Source organism: Phascolarctos cinereus, unplaced genomic scaffold, assembly GCF_003287225.1.
Source record: "Phascolarctos cinereus isolate Bilbo 61053 unplaced genomic scaffold, phaCin_HiC Scaffold_4;HRSCAF=312, whole genome shotgun sequence".
Taxonomy (NCBI): domain Eukaryota; kingdom Metazoa; phylum Chordata; class Mammalia; order Diprotodontia; family Phascolarctidae; genus Phascolarctos; species Phascolarctos cinereus.
Window position 1 is genome coordinate 673,355,083 of NW_027555847.1, and position 24,769 is coordinate 673,379,851.

At 55.9% G+C, this 24,769-nt stretch overlaps 1 protein-coding gene across 1 annotated transcript; it reads left to right on the forward strand.

Moving 5' to 3' along the window:
* Nucleotides 1–1,597: 1,597 nt before the first annotated feature.
* On the forward strand, nucleotides 1,598–19,930 carry MIDN (midnolin). The gene is made up of 8 exons (XM_021008885.2): nucleotides 1,598–1,774; nucleotides 3,719–4,468; nucleotides 6,568–6,655; nucleotides 7,659–7,721; nucleotides 12,419–12,802; nucleotides 13,512–13,680; nucleotides 14,576–14,830; nucleotides 17,380–19,930. Exons 2-8 carry the CDS (start codon nucleotides 4,242–4,244, stop codon nucleotides 17,658–17,660), a joined length of 1,467 nt encoding a protein of 488 aa, XP_020864544.1. The 5' UTR covers nucleotides 1,598–1,774; nucleotides 3,719–4,241; the 3' UTR covers nucleotides 17,661–19,930.
* The last annotated feature ends 4,839 nt before the right edge of the window (nucleotides 19,931–24,769 follow it).

Here is a 24,769-nt window from a genome sequence, read left to right on the forward strand (position 1 = left end):
TGGCTTAAATTTTTTTACATGTAAGTGTGGAAAATTTAAATAAATAAATAAAAACAAGAAATAAAAATATATTTAAAAATAATCAGCCAGCCAATAAATATTTACTAAGAGCTTACTGCAGGTGTGGGGAACCCTCAGCCTAAAGGCCCCATGTGGCCTTCTAGGTCCTCAGGTGCAGCCTTTTAACTGAGTCCAAGTTTTACAGAACAAATCCTTTTATTAAAGGGATTTTTTCCCGTGATGTTTGGATTCAGTCAAAAGGCTGCCCTTGAGGACCTAGAGGGCCACATGTGGCCTCAAGGCCGAAGGTTCCCCACCCCTGGTCTACTGCGTACCAAATTATGTGCTAAGAACTGGGTGTACAAATACAAACCAAAACAAAGATAGTTCCAGCCCTCAAGGGGGCTTACAATTCAATGGGAGAAGACAACACACAAAGCTGAGAAGGGGGGGGGGGAGATGGTACCCAGTGGAAGAGGAGCAAGATGGAGAATCCCAGAGAAGTCTCAAAGCATTGCAGCTGGTGGGAAATTGGGAGAAACATTGCTGAGCCCCCTCTTCCAAATAAGGGAATCACACAATGGCAGACCTGGGGAGGGGATTAGTTATCAGTGCCAGGCAAGAAAACTGAGGACCCGAGAGGGGACAGCACTCGGCCAAGGTCAAATAATCATTCAGGGGTGGAGCTTGGACTCTCCAGTCCAGAGCTGGGTCTCCTGACTCCCAGGCATTCAGGCATAGAGGAAAGAGCTCAGCCTTAGTGGGCATCGGTCCAAATCCTGTCTGCAGCAGCATAACTGTATGACCTTGGGACCCAGTCTCTTTTTGCCTCAGTTTTCCCAACTGTAAAATGAAAGGTACCTTTCTAGTCTGAACCCTATGGTCCAGCCCTGGGTCATTCCCTTGTTGTTAGTAAGCATTCCTTCTCCTCACCCTCCCATCAGCCCCTGGGCTGTGTTACAGAAAGGGAAAGACAGCCCCTCTTCCCGCCACCCCCACCCCCCCAAGGACAAGGTCACCTCTAGGCAGGGTAGATTCTGGGATTCCTAGTACCCAGCCTAGCCCAGATAGGAAAGAGACAAGAAGACAAGGCCATTATAGCTTCAGCCAAGAATAGACAGAAACATGGAGACAGAGACCTGGAACCGTGAGAATGCAGAAACACAAGACCTGGAAACAGAGAGAAATAGAGACAAAGATATAGGAAGACAAATAGGGAAACAGATATGGATATCCTGAGCCGCAGAGACACGGGGACAGGAAAGGGCAGAAGGGCAGAAGGCAGATAGGGAAGCCAAGGGCCCAGCCCTGGACACTGGGGAGAAGGGTCCAGGCCACTGCGTAGCGACCCGTGTCCGAGTGGGCAAGGGAAGACAGGGATGGATCTGGGTAATGACCCCCTCCTCCCCACCCCCACCCCCGCCCTAGACCTAGGGTGCCAGGTGAAGGTTGCGTCACCCGCCTGCCCGCTCCCTCTCGGGCTGCTGAGTCGGCGGGGCAGCCCTGGGCGGTTCTGCTCCCGGGGGCCGGGAATCCGCCCAGACTCCACCCCGACAGGGAGGGAGGGGGCGGATAAAAACTTCTAGCGCTTCCCAAACAGGCCACAGTCACTGGGCAGCCGGCTAACCCTCGGCCTCCTCCTCCCACTCTTCCTGGATTCTAGATTCCCGTACCTTGACTCGTACTTCGAGGGCAGATTTTGTGGATTATTCGGGAGGGCTTTTGATTTTTAAAAATTTTGCGGGATTCGGGAGTGGAGCTCCGGTTTTGATCGGTGAGTGGATTCAGCGCAGGGACCGCGGCATCGTGGGGGGAATGGAGTGGCAAAGAGCGGAATTGGGGGGGGGGAAGACGAGACCCCCGGAGGAAGAATTCTCAAGTTGTCTGGGAGGTTTAGTCCTCTCCAAGATGCCCGATGGGGGAAGGAGAGCCCAAGAAACACTCTCCAATCCTGGGCTGTTGGGCGTCTAAAAGTCTAAAGGGAGTTGGAGTGTGTGGGTTTGTGTGACGGTCTGTCTGTGGGCCTCTACGTGAATGTTTTCGACTCTAAAGAGCGAGGGTAGGAATGAGGACCAAACACTACTTTTGAAACAGAAATGGTCCTGCTCCCGGCTGTGTGACCTTGGGTCAGCTGCTTGCCCTCTCTGCCACCACCACCCCTTTCTTTTCAAAGGAGAGGGGTTGGGCTAGGTCACGGGGGAGAAACCTTCCTAGAGTTGGTAGCGGCGTTCCTGCTTCTCCCCCCACCTCTGATGGAGTCTTGTCTGTCTCTCCCACCCAACTGCCCCCCCTCTAGCCCCGCACGCGGGAGCACACACCCCGCCCCCCTTCTTTCGGGCCTGAAGTCCCTCCAGGTGGCGGGAGAGGGCGCTCGCGCGCTGCTGACTCATAGGGAGCGCTGCTCTGGGTCCCCGCCCCAGATCACCCCTTTTCCTGCTCCCCTCCCCCCGCTACTCGGGCTCCCTGGCTCTACCAGCTAGACGCTGCGCGTCACTGCCTCCTAGGCAGAGGAGGGGGGGGAGCCCATCTATTAAAGGATCCCACATTTCCCCCCCCTCACCTCGGCTCCCCAGCTTTGCGAGAAGAGGGAGGCCCTCAAGACCATTCTTCCCCACCCCTCTCTCGCCCCACCCTGGGGCGGTGGCTGTTTGTAGAGGGAGGGAGGTGCATAGATCTCAAAGCGTGTGTGTGTGGGGGGGGGAATCTTCACAATATTTCGCCCAAGCCACGTCACTGAAGGAGGGAGGCAGGGAGGGCGGGGTACACTTGTGTCAGTGCAAGCGTTCCAGCGCCTCCCCCCCCCGACCCCCCTGCGATTTGAGAGCTCCGGTGGCCCGGATGCCCCTCCCGCTCCCCCCTCCCTAGCCCTACCCTGAGCACTGCTGCCACTTTATGCTGTTCTTGCCTTGTCCCTTCCCTGCCACTAACAAATGGCTTTGGACCCTAAGCTTCAGGGCCCCGGCGCCCCCATTTTGACGTTTTCAAATCCACCTCCACCACACACACACACTCACACTCTCTCTCTCTCTCTCTCTCTCATGGTGGAGCGGTAAGGGAGGCCATTTCTTCCCAATGCTGGGAACAATAGTGTCTGTGGTCCACGCGGACCTCGGTGTCTTCCTCAGATTGCGTGGGCGGCTCCCTCTTTCTTCCTTAGCGCCTGGGTGTTGGCCTCCTCTCGCCCCCGCGCTTATTTTTGGGAGCTCGGCGGTGACTTATCCTCTAATTAGATTCTAAATCGGGGAAGGAAAAGAAGGAAAAATCCCCGCACACCCTCCCGGGCCCCCTCCCCACGCAGCTCGCCCGCTCCCCGAGCAAGCTCTTTGTTGTGGGGCTCGGAGATTATGAATGGCTGGGAAGATGGGGGAAGGCTGGCTAGGGGAGGGACTTACTAGGGGGGCGGGAGGACGGGCGCTGAGGGGATGGGGGCGGGGAGGGGCAGCCGAGCCCAGCTGATTGGCGGGTTGCTACCAGACAGGCGGGGAAGGGGTTGGCTCTTGCTGCCACGTGGGGGGGAGAGCCGGTTGGGCCGCGATTGGTGGAGGGCGGGGGCCGCCGGGGCGTTCGGAGCGCTGCGATTGGTCAGCGGCGCCCGGCAGAGTAAGTAGTGAATGAGAGAGCTGAGGCGGGGGGGGGAGTCGAGGAGGAAGGGGGGCGGGCTCAGCCCCTTTAGAACGTTGATACATTATAACTTTTTTTTTGTTACTTTCACCCCCAGAGCTCCGAGCGGCGGCGGGAAGCAGCCGCAGCAGCATCTGCGAGCGGCCGCGGCTGCTGTTGCTAGGTTCGGCTGGAGGCAGAGAAAGAGAGAGAGAAAGAGGGGGGCGGGGAGAAGGGGAGAGGAGGCCAGAGAAAGCAGGCGGCTGTGAACCTCTTTTCCCCTCCCTCCGCCTGCTCTCCCCCCCACCCCCGCGCCCGGGCTCTCCAGCCTCCAGCTCCCGGGCAGTGGCCCTTTAAACGCTCCGCCCTCCGGTCGGGAGGCCGCGTCCTCGGCTAGAGCCTTGAAAGGTGCCGCTCTTTTCCGCCGTCTCCTTTTCCCGCGAAGGGGTTCGGTTCTTGCCAACTCCGGACTGTTGTTGCTGGGTTAGCCGGTAGGCGAGCCGGCCGAGCGCCACTGAGGACCTGGCGGCGGCTGGGTCGGGGAAAGAACAAGCAAGGGCCCAGCCAGGACGCAGGGACCCTATCGGCCACTTCTGTCCGCTTCGCTTCTCGCCTGGCTGGGCTACATCCTGGGTCCGCCGATGGAGCCGCAGCCCAGCGCCCGGAGCTGCCGGCGCGGAGCCGCCCCCGCTGCCCCTTGCGAGCTGTTGGCGGCCGAACCTCCAATGAATCTGTGCATCAACACGACCACGGGCGCTCGCTATGAGCTCTCGGTGCCCGGCGAGGAGACGGTGGAAGGGCTCCGGAGGCGCCTGTCTCAGCGCCTGAAGGTGCCCAAGGAGCGCCTGGCGCTGCTCTACAAGGAGACGTAAGTACTGACCCTTTTAATCTCCCCTCCGCCAGCCCGGGCCCCTCTCCCGCAAGCGAACAAAGGCCATATCGCGCTGGGCTCCCGGTTTGGCGAAGGGGGCGGCGAGACGGGGAGGGAGCAGAGGAAGAGGAGGAGGAGGAGGTGGGAGCTTCTGGAGAGGGCTGGAGGGGTGTGCGAGCTCCTCGCGCCCTCCTCTATCCTTTCTGCCTCTTGGCCCCTGCTCTCTCTCCCACCCCCAGTCTCCTTCTCTCTGCTACTCCTGCCTCTGTAGACCTCTTTATCCATCTCTCGACCTCTGCGCCTCTGTGTGTGTGTGTGTGTGTGTGTGTGTGTGTGTGTGTGTGTGTTCCTTCCCTGTCTCCGTCCCTGGGTGTCTCATCTCAATGTCTCTTCTCCCTTCCCCCGGGCCCCCCCCCGTCTGTCTCTTGTGTCTCGATTGTCTTTCTCCCCCCTCAACATTTGTCTCTGTCTCCATGTCTCTTCCTCGTTTTCTCTTTTTCTGTCTCCCCCCCCACTTCGAGCACAAAGGCTGCAGCCCCCAATGCCCCCACCCCCCACTCCCTGCCTAGCTCCGAAGCCTGCAGCCTTTTCTCATGCGTTGCTCCCACCCCCTCACCTCTTCCCCTTTCGAAATCTGATTCCCGACTGCAGGGCTTGCCTGCCTGTGGCTCTTGGGGGGGTGAAGGGGGCAGTTTTCCGGGAGGGGAGGGGAAGAGGAGGAGGAGGTGGGAGGAGACGACAACGACAGTCTCCAGGCTTCAGCGGTTTAACCCGGACAGCTAAAAATGGAAAATGTGAACCTTTCATGGCAGAAAGTTTCCGGGGGGTGCCTGGGCTGGATCTGTAGGGAGCCATGGTGGCTGTCCTCTGGGCCTCTCTGTCCCTGTTCCAGCTTCTATCTCAGCCCCTGTCTCTGGGTCTCTCTGTCCTTGCCCAGTCTCTGGGTCTCTCTGTCCCTGTTTGCCTCTCTGTCTCTCTGTCTCCCCTCCCCCTCCCCCCTTTGTTCTGAGGTAGGAGCTCTCCGGCAGCCTCTGGGAGCCTCTTCTCCCGCTTATCCACCCCCCCCCCTTTATTTAAATAACCTGAGGCCTGGGGGAGAGAGAGAGGGAGAGAGAAAAGGAGGGAGGGAGGGGGCCGGTTGGGCTGGGGCCTTCCCCGTGGGGCCTGGCGGGCCAGGGGTGGGGGAGGGGCTTGGGGGGGGTCTCCTTTGTCTGAGCAGCCCTGGGCTGATCCTGCAGGGGAGCCCTGTTGGTGGCCGGGAAATGGGGGGAGGAGAGACGCTGCTTACCAACCTCATCTAGAGAACAGTCTTAACTGGGTAGTGAATCTTGGGGAGGGGGAGTAGCTATGGGCCATGGCCTCCCTCCCACCCCCAGACTGCCTTGGAGCACCTCAGCAGTGATGTGGAATGGTGTGGTGGGCAGCTCGTTGGCCAGTTCAGGGCACAAAGCCAGGACTCCTTAGTGCACCTTCCCTTCCTCGTCTACTCCTTCTTCTTCCTTTCACAAGGACAGCTCCCCAGGAGGGGGAAGCAGTGGGAGGACTGGGGCTACTGATGGTTGCAGGCTCCTTTACAAAGAGGAAAGCTTTGTCCTACCCCAGGCCCACCTTGGGGAGTTGGAAGCCTGGCTTTAAGCAGCTGTGTGAACTTGTGCAAATCCCTTTTCTACTCTAGGCCTCAGTTTACCCTCTCTGTCGCAGTGGGGAGAATGATCCCCAGGAGGCCTCCTTGGGGCAGGTTGTTTTTTGATTGGCCAGTGAGACATTTAAAAATCCCTTGGTAACTGTCTGAAGCTGTTTTGTAAATTTCGAGGTGGGGGGTGGGGTGTATGCTACTGGGGTTTATGTTTGTTTTTGTCCTAGGAGAGTGGGCTCTGCAGTATGAGCAGAGTGACCCTGGTCTGGATTAAATAATAGGCCAGCTTCCTGCCTCTGGAAGCAGCTGGGGTCCTGCCCTGGTGTAAGAGAGCCTTCCAATTCTGTCTCTCCCCCGCCCCATCCTCCTCTCCCGAGCCCTTCTGCTACAGTTGCGTCTCTCCACCACCTCACTCAGTCTCACCCCTCTCTCTTCCTCTTCCCTCCCTCCCTCTGCACAGACGCCTCAGTTCTGGGAAGCTACAGGATCTGGGTGTGGGCGATGGCAGCAAGGTGACGCTCGTCCCCACTGTGGAAGCCGGCCTCATGGTAAAGGATGCTCCCACACCTTGATTGGGGGGGAAGGGACTCTCCCTTTTGCCCCTCTCCACACAGACACACACACACACACACACACACACACACACACACACACACCCCTCCTGCAGGTCCTAGTCCCTCCCATGCACACCTTCTGATCTCCCGAATGTCCCTCAACACACCTCCTGTGTGCCCCTGCCCGCCACCTCTGTATATCCCCTCCCACACTTCCTGACCTCTGTTCCTGCACCCCACCTTTCTGACCCACCTGTGTCTCATCTCCTCCCACCTTCTGACCACCTGTGTATCCCTGCACCCCACCTTTCTGACCACCTGTATATCCATCCCTTCCTCCTTTCCTCCCACCTCCTTACCTAACTACTTCCCTGTGGTTCTGTGGAAAGAGCGTTGGCTTTGGAATCCCGAGTTCAAATCCAGTCTCTGCCACTTAATACCTGAACAAGTCACTGTAAGGCCAGTTTTCTCATCTGTAAATTGAAGGCCTCCGAGGTCCCTTCCAGGTCAAATTTGTGACCGCCTCCCCCCCCCACATATATACTGATCCTCAGCAGAGAGGGGCCTCCCTTGGCATCCAGGCAGAAATGCCCTTTACAGCATCCAGTATGTGGTCACCCAGTCTCTGCTTGTGACCTTCTCTCCTTCATGCAAGCAGGTGCGCACACACACAGGCTCGAGAGATGCCTCATAGGCTTTCCCTCTCTCTCCTCCCTGCATAATCACACATCCCCCTTGGGGGATCCGTTCCTGTCCCCTCCCTCCCCTCTCTAGGAGGCCCCACTGGGTTCTCTGTGGCCCTGCAGTCCTAGCCCTTGGCTTGGAGTCTGTTCACCTTCACCCCCTTTCGTTGCCTTCTCACTTGGGCCTCTCACATTGTGACTTTTTCCTACCTCCCCCAAGTGCAGAAGTGAAACTTCCCACCTCCATTCCCCCCCCCCACTGTGGTTTTGTCAGCAGGAACCCCAAGTGACCTTGGCTTTCTCTTCTCTCTCAGTCCCAGGCCTCTCGGCCCGAGCAGTCCGTAATGCAGGCACTTGAGAGCTTAACCGAAACTCAGGTAAGGAAGGGGACCACTTCCGCTCCCTGGGTCTTGCGGCCAAACCTCAGTTCTCCCCCTCCCCCTCTTTGTTTTCCCCTGAAGCCTCCGGAGCAGGTGGGAGCCGGTGTGCACCAGGCTGGGGCCCGAGGTCACAGTGGCCTTCACCTCCCCCACATGCTGACCTGCAGAGCTGGGGCTCCCTCCTTGCCCAAACAGCTCTACCCTTCAAAGGTTCCCCTCCCACAGGGCTGAGCGTGAGACTGCTCTCGCATTTCACTGGAGTGTGGGGCAATGGACTGGGGGGTGGGGGGAGGTTCGGCCGGCCGTGGGAGTGTTGGAGATGTGACTGAGGACTAAAGCTAATGATTTTTCCCCTCAGTGATCACCTGGCCTGGTCCAGGACCACCCCCATTCCTTTTTGTTCCCTGCCATTGGCCTCAGCAGCCCATCTAGGATGGGGGGTCACCCTCTCTTCCTCTGGGATTAGAGTTTATCTCTAGGCTGAGCCCTTCCTTTCTCAAAACCCTTCTTGACCAGGACTTGGACTGGTTCCTTTGCTTCTTCCCTAGGGCCAGGACATCTCTGGTCTGGCCCCCTCCCCCTGATCTTCCCCCTGGGATTGGGCTGACCATCTCCCCCATTCCTTCCCCCCCTTAGCTCCTGTTGACTTCTAGAAGGATTTCATTGCTAGAATTTTGTGAAGCAAAAAACCCTCCCCTGAGAGGAAGAGGAGGGAGGGACCTCCATGCCTGGGAGGGTACCTCTCCCCCTCTCAGCCACCCTGACTCTCCGACAGACTCCACCCCCCAGAGTTTGTGCGTCAGCAAAGAGCAACCCTTCCTCTCCCTCCTCCCCCCAAAGCAAACCTCTTCTGTGACCTTGTTTATTGTGTGTATGGGGGGGGCCTTATTCCTTGGCCACCCGGCCCCCTCTGTCATGCCAGGAAGGCAGGAGCCATGTGAGGAGGTCAGAGTTCCAGGCAGGGTGTCTGGATGCTTCTCTGGGTGTCCTAGGCCCAGAAATGGCTTGAGGTAGGGACAGGATGTTAGGAAAATGTTTTGTAATCAGGGAGGCTTGCCTTTCTTGGCCAGCTCCCTTCATGCCCTTGCCCTGGGAGCTCTGTGCCCAGTTTTGCCTGACTGTGTCCAAGACCTCTCTTTAGGGAAATGGGGTTGTTTTGGAATTGGGGGCTCCCACCCTCTCCTCTTGGCCCTGGCTCCAGCCTCCTGGGAGGGAGAGAAGAGGAGGAGGAGGCTGACACAGTGCTTAGAAATCCTTAGGATGCCAGGGCCGCTGGGGGTGGGGAAGGCAAGGCAGAAGTAGAGAAGAGGGGGTGGGTGGGTGGGTGGGTGGGAGAAGGCCGTTCTTGCCCAGAGCCAGGCATAAACCCGTTCTGCCACTTCCATCAGTGGCTTCTCTCTCCCCCTAGTTCCCCCCTCAACTCCCCCCCAGGGCTCATAGTTTCATGTTGGGGGGAGGGGGACAGAGGAAGCTTCCCCTCTGCCTGTGTTGCCCAGGGCCTCCTGGGAGAGCCAGCAGGCCTGGTGTAAGTAATCTGCAGAGATGGCAGGAATGGGAGGGGCTGTGTGTGGAGTTGAGGGGGGGTGCCTCCAGGGCTCAGGTTACACGCCAGGTGGATTCCTAGTTGGGGACAAAGAGGAGACCTAGGCCCAGCACCCCAGCCTTGGGGGTGGAGAGGGAGGAGTGTTTTAGTAGATGAGAAAGGGAGGGGTGACTTCCGCCCTCCCCCCAGCCCCCCCCCCCCACAGGGTGTGTGAACAGGAGCAGGGTGCAGTTCCCGCTGGCTGGTGTAGGGGGAGGGCAGGAGGAGCAAAGGGGAGGGGGGGCTTTCTGGAGGAAGCCTCACCCCATCACATCCGTTCCAGCCGTGCCCAGCCGTGCGTGCGTCAGGCTTCACCGGGGTGGGAGGGGTGAGTGTGCTAGCGTCCAGGCGCCTGAGGACCTGGGCCAGTGACAGGGTTCCCTCAGGGCTGCTTTCCCGACAGCCACTGTGTCATCTCTCCCTGTGGGAGGAAATGGGCTGGGGAGGCGAGCAGGGTGAGGGTGGAGGGTGGGGAAGGACACGGACTGGAGGGAGGCAGGGAGGTTCCTCCTCTCCGAGTCTCTCTGTGACCCTGCTCCCACCTCACTGGGGTCAGCACCTTCTTTGGTGGGGGTCAGCCAGTGAGAGGGTTGGGCAGCTCCCTCTGGGTGGGGAAGGGTGGAAAGACCGAGGCAGGGGGGATGTGGCTCCTAGAGAGTTGTCCAGTCTCCCCCTCCCCAGCCAAGTGCTTGAGGTGCACACTTGGCTGGGCTGGGCTGGAAGAGGTAGGGAGGACCCTTTGAGGAGGTCACCCAGATTAGCTGGCCTGGTCAGAACTACCAGAAGAGAGGGAAGGAAGAAGGGCGGGAGGGCAGAGCAGGCAGTGTTCTCTGAGTCATCCCCTCTGTCACTTCTGAGAATCAGAGGGCTGCTCCCCCCATCCCAGGCCCCTGGGGAAGATGAGGCAGATGCTAATAGAAGCAGTGGCCCTGGTCCTAACTGCCAGGTTCCATCCCCTGGGCAGGAACCAGCTTTGGGGTGGGAGGCATTAAAAGCAGGCACTAAGCCTCTGCCTGACAATGCCCATCTCCTCAGGATGGAGGTGGGGTGGAAGCAGTCTCATAGTTTGGCAGGGGCCCTCAAGGGGCCTAGTCTGACACTGGCATGCTGTGTGACCTTGGATAAGGCTCTCTTGCCCTTTGTGAGACTCAGTTTCCCCTTTTGTGATCTCTCTGGTGTCTCCTAGGGTTCAGATATTCTGTGAAGTATGATCTTTTCCAGAGGTCAGGCCACTGTATTTGAGGAGAGGGAGGAATGATAACAGCAAGTAGAATGACTGGCCCTGGGGCCCAGGATCCTTTCAGGGACAGGCCCTCCCACTCCCTGCCCTGGCCCTTGCCTAGTATGTCCAGTCCTAGTGATCCCAGGGGCTTTGTCTAGGGACCATTGTGTGTGGGTCCTAGACTTCTCCCCAAAGCCCAGCCTAGAATGATCAGCCCTCCCCTCACACACCCCCATGCCTCAGCCGGGCTGGGACAGATAAATATTTATCTTGAGGAAGCAAAGGTTAGAACAGAAGAATTTGTCCAAGAATTTTCCCTCCCACTCATTGGCTTCTAAGGCCAGGGTTGGGGGGCGGGGGGAGAGGGGGGCAGGGTGGGAAGCTGGGATGGGGGGAGAGGAAAAGGGGGTGGTATTTAGAGGGCCCCTGTCTGCCTCTCTTTGCTACCCCTCCTGGCTCGAAGGCTACCCTGCCTTGACAACCATTGGCTCCCAGGATAGGGCCAAGAGGCAAATTCCTAGCCTCTGTGGGCCAGGAAAATGGCAGGGGTGGGTCCCTTCTCTTCCAGAAAAAAACAGTTGAGAAAGGATTTAGGAACTCTGGGATGTAAGGGAGGGCAGGAGTGTGACAGGGCTTCTAATGGCTGAGTTGTGTCTCTGCTTATCTCTGGTACCTTACCAGCAGGTGGATGGGGGGGAGGGGAGCACTTCTCCTCTTGAACTTGTGGCCTAGAGCTGGGGATGGGGATGAGAGGGGAGCAGGGAAGGAAACAGGTGTGTGTGTGTGTGTGTCTGTCTGTCTCACTGGGACCCCCACCTCCAAGAACATTGTGTTCTCTGCCTTCCAAGGAAGAGGAGGGACCCCTTCCCCCTTTTATTAGGGGATCAGACAGGAGGATTACCTGCCTCTCTCGACAGGGGCTCCACTGGTGTCCAGGGATACTATATGTGTATGGTTAGGACTTGCTCTTGTATAATGAGATCGTGACCCTTGGCACAGGCCCCAGGGTCTTTGGGTCTGGGTCTTCCCTTCATTCTGCCTGAGGACTTGCCTGGGGCTGGTTCTGCAAGGGGGGGGGGTCAGGGAGACCCCTGGCCTTTAGTGACCAGAGATCACTAAACACAGAGCTTCCTAGGGAAACACTGGAAGCCCGGGGCAGAGGAGTGGAGTTATTAGGTCCTACATGGGGCAGGCCCTAGCCTCCTGCCTCCAAAGTTTGGGCTCTTGCCCGTGGCTCCTGGATCTGGCAGTGTCTGGGAATGTGATAGTCAGGCAGGAAAAATGGGATGGGGGGGAGTCACTCTCCCAGCCTGGACTTTGGCTCTTGGGTTTCCCCACCTCTTACCCTCAGTGGGGAACAGCTGTACCTGGTTATCTTCCTTTTGGGTGGGTCTGGGGTGACGGGGCCTAGTCCTGGGAGTGCCACAGAGCTTTGACCTTGGGGGGCAGGGGCGCCCTGCCCTGGGAGAAGGACGGAAGGACAGGGAACCCAAGGGGACATTCTGATCCTGCTGTCCTGATTTACCCCTGCCCCCTCAGAACTGTACTGTTCTATGGTAGTGATTGCTTCTGAGATTAAGACTTAGAACCCTAAAATCTAAGCTGGGACAGAACCTTGGGAAGCTTAGAAAGTCAAAGCTGAAAATGGCTTTAGAACCCAGGGTGTCAGAGCTGGGAGGCCCCCTAGAACAGAATATCAGGGCTGTGAGGGCCTGTCTAGTCTCTTCGTTTTACAGATAGGGAAACTGTGAACCAGGCGGGCCTTTCCCAAGGTCTGGGACAATGGGTAGAGTCCCCAGGGACCTCTACCTCCGAGGCAGTGGGGCGCAGCCTGCCGGGACAGGCAGGATTTGCCGCCCTCACCGCTTCCCTCCTTCCTTCCCCGCACAGGTCAGCGACTTCCTCTCGGGCCGCTCCCCGCTCACCTTGGCCCTCCGAGTAGGTGACCACATGATGTTTGTGCAGCTACAACTGGCTGCCCAGCAGGCAGCTGCAGGTGCCCAGCTCCAGCATCGCCAACACCTCGTGGCAGGGCGCGGGGACCCAGGGGCCACAACCAGCAACCCTTCTCCCTGCCGATCATCTAGCCTCGCTGCTGCTGCTGCCACCGCCCGCGTCCCCGTGCCTGCCTGCCCACCCAGCCCCTCCTCAACCTCCAGCACGCCCGCCTACTTCAGCCCTGCCCACTCCTCGCCCGTCACGTCCGGCGTGTTCCGGTCCCATGGCGCCAGCACCCAAACGGTTAACAGTGGCACAGTTTCCTCCTGTTCTGAGGTGATTCTGGGCCCCCATTTCAGAGATGGGGAGGGCAGAGCAAGACTGGAGGAGGAACTGCTGGCCCCATCCCCCACGCTGAGCTTAGATTCCTAGATACAAGTCTTGAACCCATTTTAGGGGAGGAACCCAGCCTCTGCCGGGGTGGCCACTCCAAGAATCATGGAGGTCACTATTGAAAGAGACCTCAGACATAGTCTAGTATGCCCCCTTAATTTTGTAGATGGGGCAAGTGACACCCAGAGGAGGGAATTGACTAACCCAAGGTCACATAGCTAGTAAGTGGTAGAGCCTGGATTTTTGAATACTGGTCCTCTGACTGTACATCTTGGCTCTTCTTGCTATGCTAGACTGGCTCTGGCTCCCTCCTATTTCCCCTCCCATCTTTTTTTCCCCCCACCACCTCCAAACTGGACTTCATGGCCACTCTGCCAGGTCCAGAGAGGCAGCTTGTGGTGTCTTGGGAGTCAGAAACCTAACTGGCCTCAAATCCCAGCTTTAGTATTGGCTGGCTGATTGACTCTGGGGACTTCACTTTTGAGCCTCAATTGTCCCATCTATGAAATGGGCGCAAACAGATTGAATGTTTCCTACCTAACGGGGCTGTTGAGAGAAAAGCAATTGTAGACCTTGAAGTGCTGCAGGTTCTGAATGGGGCCTGGGGGTTGAAATGTGATACTCTGGAGCTGACCCTCGTCTCTCCTGGCAGGTGGATTGTGCCTCTCATAGCAGCAGCACCAGCCCCTCCTCCGCCACCACCACCCTGTCCTCCCCACCCAGCAGTAGCCCAGCCCCAAGCACGCGCTCCCGGAAACCTGGCGCCGTCATTGAGAGCTTCGTGAACCATGCTCCAGGAGTCTTCTCAGGGACCTTCTCTGGTATGGATTGAAGCCCATTACTGAGGTTCATGGTACCCCCCAATACTCCTTCTAGAGGTTTTCAAGCTACTCATTCCCTCATGAGATATGAACTTAGAAGAAATGAAGATGGAGAATGAGAACTAAGAGAGAACCTAGGACACAGGATGTCAGAGCTGGGAGGGCTCTCAGAACACGGAATGTCAGAGCTGGGAGGGCCCTTAGAACGCAAAATGTCAGGGCTGGAAGGGCCCTCAGAACCCAGAATGTCAGAGCTGGGTGAGCCCTTAGTTAGAACACAGGTGTCAAAACTGGGAGGGCCTTTAGAACATGGAATGTCAGAGCTGGAAGGGCCCTCAGAACATGGGTCGTCAGAGGTGGGAGGGTCCTCAGAACCCAGAATATCAGAGCTGGAAGGGTCCTTAGAGATCTAGTCCAAGTCCCTTGTGTTATATAGGGGAAGACTGAGGTCCTGAGAGGAGAAACCCCAAAATACCAATGGGAAGCCAGGGTAGACCCCTAGCACAGGTTTCTCCCCTCTGTGCCGTATGCCCACATAGCCACTCGACTCTCTCTTTGCCCCTAGCTGAATTTGTCTTGAGCACTCCCATCCTAGCTGCTCTCCATCTTCTCCCTCTCCCAGTCCCCTCGCTTCCCTGGAGAGTGTAATCTTTGGTCACCACCTGGCCATTTAGGGAAAATCTTTTCCAATTTCTTCATATTACGGAGGAAGAAAGCAAGGCCCAGATTAGGAAGGAGTCATCTCGTTGTAGGTGGCAGACCCCTCCTCCCTTCTCCTCCTTTCTCAGGCCCCAGAACCTCCCTCTGTGCCCCTGGGCTCTGCCAGCCACCCCCTTCCCTAGCACCAGGGAAGGACTTGGTCGGTCCAACGCATCCACTACCTTGCCTCCCACAGGCACGTTGCATCCAAACTGCCAGGACAGCAGCGGCCGCCCTCGGCGGGACATCGGCACCATCCTGCAGATTCTCAATGACCTCCTGAGTGCCACGAGGCACTACCAGGGCATGCCCCAGTCCCTGGCCCAGCTTCGATGCCAGACCCAGTGCTCGCCCTCCCCCGAGCTCACCACCAAAGCTACCTCTTGCGAGAAGCTGACGTCCCCGCTGCACTCCGTGGTCCAGAGCCAGATCCGCATGTGCAAGCCCAGTGGTGAGTGCCCGCACATCTGGGCCAGGGGATAACCAAGGCTGAGGCCATTGGGTTCCCCTTCCCCAGCAGGGCTACCCACAAGCCTCGGAGGCTCCTCTGTCTGAGCCCCTGGGAGGGGCCAGAGCAGAGTAGAGCAACTGGCCAAGAGGAGAGGGGAGAAGGGGATCAGCTTCCCTAGGGCAGCCCCCAGCATTCAGGACCTTTAGAAAGGGCTGGAAGTCCCAGCCTGGCTGTGCTCTGCCCTTCTCTCCCCATCCCCATCCCCCAAGGGGTTAACACTCTGAGGTTCCTGGGGCCAGATGGCCCCAGTATAAGTTAGCAGGCTTTTTATGAATGGGTTCTCCCTCCTTCCTTCCTTCCCCTCCCCCCCCAGTCTGTTCCCTTCCATCCCCTTCCCCCATCTGCTCCGTTTTTCTTTTCTTCTCCCCCCCCCAACACAGTAGGGGACTGTGAGCATATTCAGATGGGGGATGGGTAGGGAGAGAATTAATCTGCATATATTAATTTCTATCCTTTCCTTCTCTCCCCCCATAGTGCTGGGTGCAAGGAGGGGGCAGAGGAAGGGTGTTAGTCTCTGGCAGGGGTGATTGAGGAGAGGCCAATTCCAGCCCCCTCACCCCCACCTTCACCAGGCCAGACAAAGGTCCTATTGAGGGGGGTGGGGGGGGTGGAGGCAGTGGGGGGAGGGGAAATCAGAGGGGGCCTGGATTAAGAGAAGGAAGAGGGACAATCTGCCCTTTCTCTGAGACAGGATGTGTTCTATACCAGGGAAGAATTAAAGGGGATCCCCCCTCCCCCACAATTCCTTCCTTCCTTAGCTCATAGGAGAATGTCAGAACTGGAAGGGCCTGTAGAACAGAAAATGGCAGAAGAGGGAGAGCCTGGAACACCATAGCAGAATTGGGAGAGCCCTTAGATCACCTGGTGTTCTAGGTCAACTTTGGTCTTTGTCCCCTCCCCTCACCTAACACAATGCCCAATACAGAGTAGGCACCCACTACATGTTGTATGGAGTCCAACCAAACAGTAAGATGCTGGTGATCCCCAGATCACCTCCAAGGGGATAATCCCACTTCAGAACTGAGAGGGACCTTAGAAGAGAGAATGTTGGAAGGAACCAGCATTGTTCAATAGCAAGAACCCAGAGGGCCTGAGTTCAAATCCCACCTCTCAGACTTGCTCTTGCGGGCAAGGCCCTTCCCTTCCCTGGGCCTTGACCTGTCCAAGGAGGGGTTTGGGCCAGATGGTGGCTAAGGCCCCTCTCATTTCTAAATCTAGAATCCCAGGAAGCTGCGATGACGGGCTGTTGGAGCTGCGGGTTTCCCAGTCAGGGGGCCAGCAGGTTTACTGAAATGCCAGCCTGCATTCTCTCAGTGAGGAACTGGCTACTCACAGGGCCACCACTGTGTTGCGGAGTTTGGGGCATGAATGTTCTATGATACTGAAAAAGGAATGATCTGACCCAAGCCTCATACTGATGTTGAGGCCCTGAGAAAGCCGTGGCCAAGGCCACATTCCTTTGCCCTGTTAATGGCAGTGTATCTCTTAATGCAAGCGCTGCTGCTTCTTTTTAATTCAGCACTTATTAAGTGCCTACTGTATGGAGGGTAGGTTCTTGATTCTGAACACTTCCTACCCTCAAAGAGCTTTTAAATTCCACCAACCTCCCAAAGCTTGGTTTGGAGACAGAACATCAGTTCTCAGCCAGGCCTGCACAGATATGTCCTGTCTCCCCCACTCCAAGGCCAATGTCCTTTCTTCAGGAATCTCTGGGGTCAGTCCCAGGCCCTGGGAGAGGCCACGTGGTCCTCTAGCCATCTGTCTCTTGGGCAGGAGATAGAGCTGATCTCTGGGGACTGCCTGGGCTCTCTTCCACCACCCACCTCCCCTGCTTAGGGATCCCTAGGGGATAGGGGTGGGGGCAGGGAGAGAGGTCACCTGTAACAGCGTCCCCCTCCTCCCTGGGCTAGGAGAGGGCCTAGCTTTTGTGGTACAGGGAAGGCACTCAGCACCCAGCCTGCCTAGCGGGGAGCTCCAGGGGCATGTCAAGGAGCAGCATTACCACAGGGAGCCCGGGGCAGATAGCAACAGCTTGCATCCTTGCCAGCTCTGGCATTCTCTGCATTTAGGAGCCAGGGGCCCTTGTCCCCACAGACTCTCCTACCGCATCCCCGGGTCATCTTGGAAATCACTTCCTCTTCTCTCAGCCTCAGTTTTCTTATCTGTAAAATGGCTGAGTTAGACGAAATGATCCCTAAGTTTTGTGAATCTGATAATCCCCTCTCCTGGCCAAGTCTTCCAGAAGAAGGATCTTTGATCTCTCCTGCTGAGGGATTTAGAAGAGACCTAGAGACTTATCCTACTGAAGCTCAGAGAAGGGGCAGATGCCCATCCAGGGTAACAGTCACCAGGGCAGAGACAGGCTTTCCCTTGCCCTCGTGACTCCCAGGCCTGGGGGCCTGGTCCGCTGAATAGTGAAGGGCTCAGCACAGCCTCCCCACTGTGACAAGCATGAACACACATGTTCATCCGGGACCCTTGATTTACAGGGGATCGCCTGCGGCAGACGGAGAACCGGGCCACTCGGTGTAAGGTGGAACGTCTGCAGCTGCTCTTGCAGCAGAAGCGCCTTCGGCGGAAGGCCCGGCGGGATGCCCGAGGCCCCTACCACTGGCTCTCGGGCCGCAAGGCAGGCCGGGCAACCAGCAGCAGCAGCAGCGGCAGCAGCAGTGGGGCCAGTGATGCTGGTGGCTTAGACCTCGATTTTGAGGACTCGCTCTGGAAGCCTGAGGTCAAGGCAGACCTCAAGTCAGAGTTCGTGGTGGCCTAGGGTCTGCCCCAGCGGCATTCCCCTCCCGGCCCCAGATCCAGACGGAGGGCTGGCTCTGTCTGCCTGTCCCCCCCCCATCTTTGCCCCTGGCCCCCAGTAGTGTCCCCTTAATTTCTCAGGGGCGGGGGGGTGGGGATGGCAGGCCAGAGGGCCAAGGGTTGTCTCCCTCAGTCTGAGGCTCAGTCTCAGCATCCCAGCCTCACCCCTGTATCCCCAACAGACTGTGGCTGGTCCTCCTGGCTGGCCTCCTCCCTCTCTTCCCTCTTTTCCCCTTTTTCCCCTCTGCCAGAATCCCACCAGGGGCCACCCCTGTACCCAGGGAAACCCAGCCCCCCTGCCCTGGGGCTGTCCCTTCCCCTCTCTTCCTCCCTCCACATATGTAGCATTGTGCCAGATGGTTTGAGTGAGCTAAACAGACTCCACCAGCAGCCCACCCCCACCCTTCACCCCTTCAGGTCTAAGTAGACAATACCTAATTGAACAGACTCATAGTGCACTTTACAGATTTGGGGAGGGGGTGGGAGGATGCTTTCTCCCCAGAGCTCCAGCCTCCACTCCAGGCCAGTGCAGCAGCCAGGCCCCACACTGGCCAGAGCAGCTGGCATCCCCCTAGTTTGGGTTATTTCTGGCTCCCCAGGGGTCCTGTTGCCGTGTGGTTGGGATTTTTGGTTGGTTTTGGTTTTTTAAGGCCTTTGCTGGAGATTTTGGCCTTGGGACTGACTCCCTCCTGGGGGAGGTTTTTTTAGTTCTCTCTACCCCATCCCCTTCATACCTCCTCCTCCTCCAGGGTACTGCCCACTTGGAGTGGGCGGGGCAGAACAGGCCAGCCTGCCTGGGAGTTGGGTCTTCCTTCCCACTCCTCCCAGAGGGAGAGGACAAGAATGAAGGCCAGAGGTGTCTCTTCTCCGCCCACCTCGGCCTTTCTCCCATGCACCACCTGCCCTGAACCTTCATCTCCCTGCCCTGCCTCCTCTTCCCCTCTCTGTTTTCTGACCCCCCTGCCTGGGCTGGGGTATTTATAGAGTAAATTGACTGTCTGACTGAGCCAGTTTCAGATCTGAGCCTCTCTCCTCAGGCCCTGGGAGAGAAGGGAGTGGGGAGGAAGGAGTGCTCTATCCCCTTCTCTTGCTCGCCTGATCTGTGTGTTGTGGGGAGCTTGCTATTTGCCCCTCCCCCCGGGGGGGTAGGAGGACCAGCTGCCCACAGGAGGAGGTGGCCTGGGGAGACACCCCCCCCCAACCCAAGTGGGGGAGGGGCATGGCCTTGTAGCATTAACCCCATTTGGGGGAGGGGACAGGCCCCTCCTGGCCTTGCCCCACCTTTGCCCCCCACCCTCTGTTTCTTCCCAGCCTGGCCAGCCCCTGAGGGCCCACTCAGAGCCCTCTCCCTCTTGAGCTCGCTGCTGCCGCCCTAGTGGCCACATCCCCTGCTGGGGGAGAAATAGATGCCAGGGCTGGGGGCACGGGGGTGGGGTGGGAGACTTCTCTTCCCCCTAATCTCCCTCCCCACGGGGCCATTTCAATGGATTTTATTTTATTAAATTACTTGTTTCTTTTTTACGGAGATGGACTGAGCTGTCTGGGCCCTGCCCCCTTCTGTCCTTCCCTCCATACCCTGCCTCCCCATTCTACCATCTGTGTCCCACCCCTCCCTCCATCCTCCCATCAGTAGGGAAAGCCAGGACCTCACTGATCATTCCCCGCCACCTTCCTCCCAGCCTAGAGACCCCTTCCCTTCCCTTGGTCTTGTGACGACACCTCGTGTCCAGATGTGAGCATCCGTGTGTCCCTCTGTAGCTTTGTAATTATTTTTTGGGGGTGGGGGTGGGGGGAGGCTCGAGGCTTAAGGCTTAACATTTTTCCAAAGGGAGAAAAAAGTCAAAACTCGAGCTTTGTGGGGTGTTTTTTTTTCTTTTTTTAAGATTTGGATTTCTATTTAAATGTCCGTTTGTTTTATTTTGTTTTTGTTTGAATTCCTTTGATGCCTGCTTCACAGACCTCCCCTGTCCTGGCAAGGCGTACCTGGAGGGGGGAATGGGAGTGGGCACACACCATGCCACCAGTCTCTTGCCCATGAGGGCTAGGGACTCACGTGCAGAGCATTATTTCCCAGTGTTCCCTGGTGGGCTTGGGCACAGCCTTTGGCCCCCCACCATCCTCCCCTCTCCCCTGCACTCCCTTTGTCCATGTTACCTGTGTGAGAACCAGACAGTAAGAGGAGAAAACCGCCCACCATGATTTTAAAATAATAAACAGACCGTGAAACACAAACTGGAGTCATCTTGATTGGGTGGGTTGGCTGCTTCAGGGGGCCAAGACTTCGTAGGGCTTACTGGGCAGTCCTGGGAGCACTGAGGTCAAGAAGGACAAGGGGATTGGTCTGACATCAAAGCACCAGCTAAGCTGGTATCTGGGGAGCCTGCAAGTGAATGCTGTCCTCTGTTGTCCAAGCTTCCCTGTCCACTGCCATCAGTGCTATTAAGGTGCCCATCTGGGCTTTAGTCTGGATGCCTCAGGTGTGGCGATGATTTGAACACCACCAGCCACCACTTACCTCTACTTACTATGTACAGCTAACCCTGAAAACAGGCTGTACCTCCCTTAGGCTCTGCCCAGGCTGCAGCCTCATGGGGCTCAAATGTCTTCCCAGAGTGTGTGCAGGGGGGCCTTACGCTAAGCCCTGCAGTCAGGGTGCCCAGAGCCAAGTGTCTGCTGTGGGCTCAAAACAAAGGGTCCGAGCTGGGGGGGCCCCTAGAACAGAGGATGTCAGCTGGGAGGATCCCTAGAAGACAATATCAGACCTGGGAGGGTCCTTAGAAGGGCCCTTAGGACATGGGATGTCAGGCCTGGAAGGGTCCTTAGAATGTGGGATGTCATACCTGGGAGAGTAGAACACAACCTCAGAGCTGGGAGGGCCCTTAGGACGTGGGATGTCAGGCCTGGGAGAGCCCTTAGAACATGGGATGTCAGGCCTGGGAAGGTCCTTAGAATGTGAGATGTCAGAGCTGGGAGGGCCCTTAGAACACAGGATGTCAACTAGGAGGGTTCCCTAGAAGATAATATCAGACCTGGGAGGGTCCTTAGAACACAATGTCAGAGTTGGGAAGGCCGTTAGAAGACAATGTCAGAGCTGGGAGGGCCCTTAGAACACAATGTCAGACACGGGCCCTTAGAACAGATGACAGAGCTGGGAAGGATGTTAGAACAAAGTATCTGGGTGCAGAGGCAGGTGAAAAACAAGTCCTGTTTCCCTGTTCCTTGAGCACGCTTAATGTTTCAATAGCAGCTCCATGAGGTAAGCAGGTCTGATTCCTGTTTTATAGATAAGGAAACTGAGTCTCTGAGAGTTTACACACCTGGTAATGTAGCCAGGTCTTCTGATTACTTACATGGACAGACTTTGGGAGTTTCCCTCTTTTCTGCCCCTCTCTCTTTCAACAACAGGGAGTCCAGGCAGGCCAGGTGATTTGGCCAAGGCCCGCCAGCGTGCCAGGAGCAGCAGCACCAGGGTAGTGAGGGGGACCACCTTTGCTTTTTTGGGGGGGGCAGGCGGAGGTGAGCATTACAAACTTCTGGGGCCTGGAACAGGCCTCCAGCCGGATGTTAGGAGGTGGAGAAAGAGGCAGGGTGTCCTCCCTTCCAAGAGTTCTCCCACTTTCCCTGAATGTGGGGGTTGGGGTGTTTCTGTGCACCACAAACAGACCAGGTGTCCTGCCTGAAGTAAATGGGCTCAGTGTGGGTGGTGTAGGGGCCAGGCTTGCCAGGAAGGCAGGTTCTTAGCTGATGGGGCTGGGGTCAGGGTTCAGGAAGTTGCTGACAGGAGCCCCAGGCTAGGCATGGCCGCCACCCCCCCCCTTCCTTCCTGGTACAGGACAGGAAATGTCGGCAGCTGCTGCTGATGGGGTGGGGGGAAGGACTGAGGTGGTATGGAGGATTGAGGAGAGGGAGGGCAAGGGGGACCTCATACCATCCCCTACCCCAAGCAGAACCTGAGACCTTAAGGTGACCAGCAGGAGGGATCCACTCAGGCAGATGCCCCTTAAAACCTTGGTACAGTGGGGAGAACCTCGACTCTGCCACTACTTACCCATTTGGCTTTATCCAAGTCACTCTCTTCTAGGCTTTAGTTTCCCCCATTTGTAAAACGGGAGTTGGATTAGATTAGGGGCCTTCTTCTTAGCCTCCTTGGACTTAGATCAATCCTCATTCTTAACCTCCTCTTTGAAGCCTTTTACACTGCTGATCACCCTCTTCTCCTTGCTCTTCCGGGGTCCCCAGTTCTCCTTCCATCTGACTGCTTCTTCTCCATCTCCTTTGATGGATCCTCTTCCAGGTCACAGCACAGGTGTCCCTGCATCTGCTTCTCTCCTCCCTCTTCCCTTGGTGATCTCCTTGGCTCTCATGGATGGAATGACCATCTCAGTGCTGATGATTCTCCAATCTACCTGTCCTGCCCCAACCTCTCTGCTGACCAGTCTCACATCTCACATCTGCCTTTCAGATATGTGGACATCTTGATGTTCAGCAGACATCTTAAATTCAATATGTCCAAACCAAACTCAGTAGCTTTTCCCCGGAACCCTCCCCCACTTCAACCTTCCCTATGACGTAGAGGATGACACCATCCTCCCAACCTGGAGGTCAGCGTGGACTCCTTGCTATCTGTCATCCTCCATATCTAATCTGCTGCCAAGGCCTGTCGATTTCACCTTTGTATCATCTCTCAAATACACCCCCTTCTTTCCTCTTACACTGCCACCCCTCTAGTGCAGATCCTCATCACCTCACACCTGGAATGCTGCTGGGGAGAGGGAGGGGTCTGCCCGCCTCAAGTCTCTCCCCACTCCAATCCATCCTCCATTCAGCCACCAAAGTGATTTTCCTAAAATGTAGGTCTGACCATGTCACATTCCCCGTTCCTCACATTCTGCACTGGCTCCCTATCACCTCTAAGATCAAATACAAAATTTTCTACTTGGCATTCAAAGTCCTTCACGGCCTAGCTTCCTTCCATATACCTTTCCAAGGTGTATATTCTTACACCTTACTCTCCACCACATACTCTTCCATCTGGTGACCTTGGCCTCCTGGCTGTTCTTTGAACAAGACACTCTATCTCTCAACTCAAGGCATGTTCTCTGACTAACCCCTATGCCTGGAACGCTCTCCCTCCTCTTCAACTACTGGCTTCTCTGGCTCTCTTTAAGACTCAACTAAAACCATCTTCTACAGAAAGCTCTTCCTAGCCTCTCTTCCTTCCAGTGCCTTCGTTCTTTTCATTATCTTTGAATTTTTCCTGTCTATACCTTAGGACATGGGATGTCAGGCCTGGAAGGGTCCTTAGAATGTGGGATGTCATACCTGGGAGAGTAGAACACAACCTCAGAGCTGGGAGGGCCCTTAGGACATGGGATGTCAGGCCTGGGAGGGTTCTTGTTTGCTTGTTGTCTTCCCCATTAGACTGGAAACTCTTTGAGGTCAGGGATTATCTTTTCCTCTTTTTTTTTTTATCCCCAGAGCTTAGCATAGTGCTTGGCACATAGTAAGTGCTTAATAAATATTTATTGAATGACTGATTAAATCCTGTTGGCAATCTGGTGCAGCCAAGGCCCTGTTCTCAGAATCATGTTTTTAAATGCATAAAATAAAATGCAGAGGCTTCCAAAGGAAGCCTGTTCTATTCAAATACCATTAGCAAAATATGTATTTGTAAAAGTTCACAGAGCTTGGGTTAAGATTAAATAGTCTTTTAGGTTCCAGCTCTGACATTCTGCTTTCTATGGCAACATATAACTTTGTCATTCTGTTCTAAGGTTCTACCCTGATCTGACATTTTATGTCCTAAGTTTAAGAAAACTCCCAGACCTGACACTGTTTCCCAAGGGCCCTCCCAGCTCTGACATTCTGTGTTCTAAGGATCCTCCCAGCCCTGACATTCTGTGTTCTAAGGTTCCTCTCAGCTCTGACACTCTGTTCTAAGGATCCTCCTAGCTCAGACATTCTATGTTCTATGTTCTAAGGTCCCTTCCACTCAGAATATTGCTCAACTCTTGGAGAATGACAGATTAAGCTCAGTCTGTCCTCATGGAGTTCACAATCTAGTAGAGGAATAAGCTATCAATACATATTGTGTGCCCCAGGAGGTCGAGGGGCAGGACAGGAGAGGCCCTATCTGTCTGCCAGACTGGGACTTTCCCAGTGGTCACACTATCAATTCCTTTCTTTCATAGAGTATTAATATGACTTTTAGGATCTCTGGTTTACCCAAACTCCTGAGAGGAATCTTAGAGCAGAGAATGTCAGAGCTGGGAAGAACCTTTGAATAGAGAATGTCAGGGCTGGGAGGGACCTTAGAACCCAGAATGTAAGAGCTGGGAGGAACTTTAGAGCAGAGGATGTCAGAGAGTCTTTGGAACCAAGGATGTCAGAGTTGGGAAAGGCCTTAGAGCACAGAATGTCAGAGCTGGGAAGGCCCTTAGAACAGAGAATGTTAGGGTTGGGCAGGACCTTAGAACCCAGGATGTAAAAGCTGGGAGGGATCTTGGAACATGGAAGAGCATTTTTAAAAAATTATTTCTGCTCTTTTTTTTAAACAGCTGAGGGGCTGAAAGTATGTTTTACCATCAGTCCCCTGAAATCACCCCTGATTGCTGCATTCCCTGAAGTCTAAGGCCCTTCAATGTTGTTTACTCCTCTGATACAGTTCTGGCTCTGCTTAATCAATCAATCAATCAATCAATCAGTCAACATTTATTAAGCACCAGGTACTATGTGCCAGGTACTATGCTAAAGAATTTAAAAAAAAAAAAGGCAAAAGACACTCCCTGCCCCAGAAGAGTTCACAATCTAATGGGGGGGCACCCCCTTGCAAACAAATGTATACAAAGCCAGTTCTATATAGGATAAATAGGAAATACTGAACAGAGGGATGGCGCCGGGATTAGGAGGGGTTGGGGAAGGTGTCTGGGGACAATTTTAGAACATCAGGGATGGGAGCAACATCGGAGATGATCGACTCCAACTACATTATCTGACAGTTAGGGAAACTGAGGCTAAGACAGCCCCCAATTAGCCCCAGGTGAGTCAGACCCAAAGGGGCAGATGCTGAAC

What these genes read in the sequence shown, in the direction of transcription:
- MIDN (XM_021008885.2), top strand. Translation starts at nt 4,242, where the DNA reads ATGGAGCCGCAGCCCAGCGCCCGGAGCTGCCGGCGCGGAGCCGCCCCC. An exon ending in GCGCTGCTCTACAAGGAGAC is followed by an intron (nt 4,469 to 6,567) that starts GTAAGTACTGAC and finishes CCCTCTGCACAG; the next exon opens with ACGCCTCAGTTCTGGGAAGC. An exon ending in CAGTTTCCTCCTGTTCTGAG is followed by an intron (nt 12,803 to 13,511) that starts GTGATTCTGGGC and finishes CTCTCCTGGCAG; the next exon opens with GTGGATTGTGCCTCTCATAG.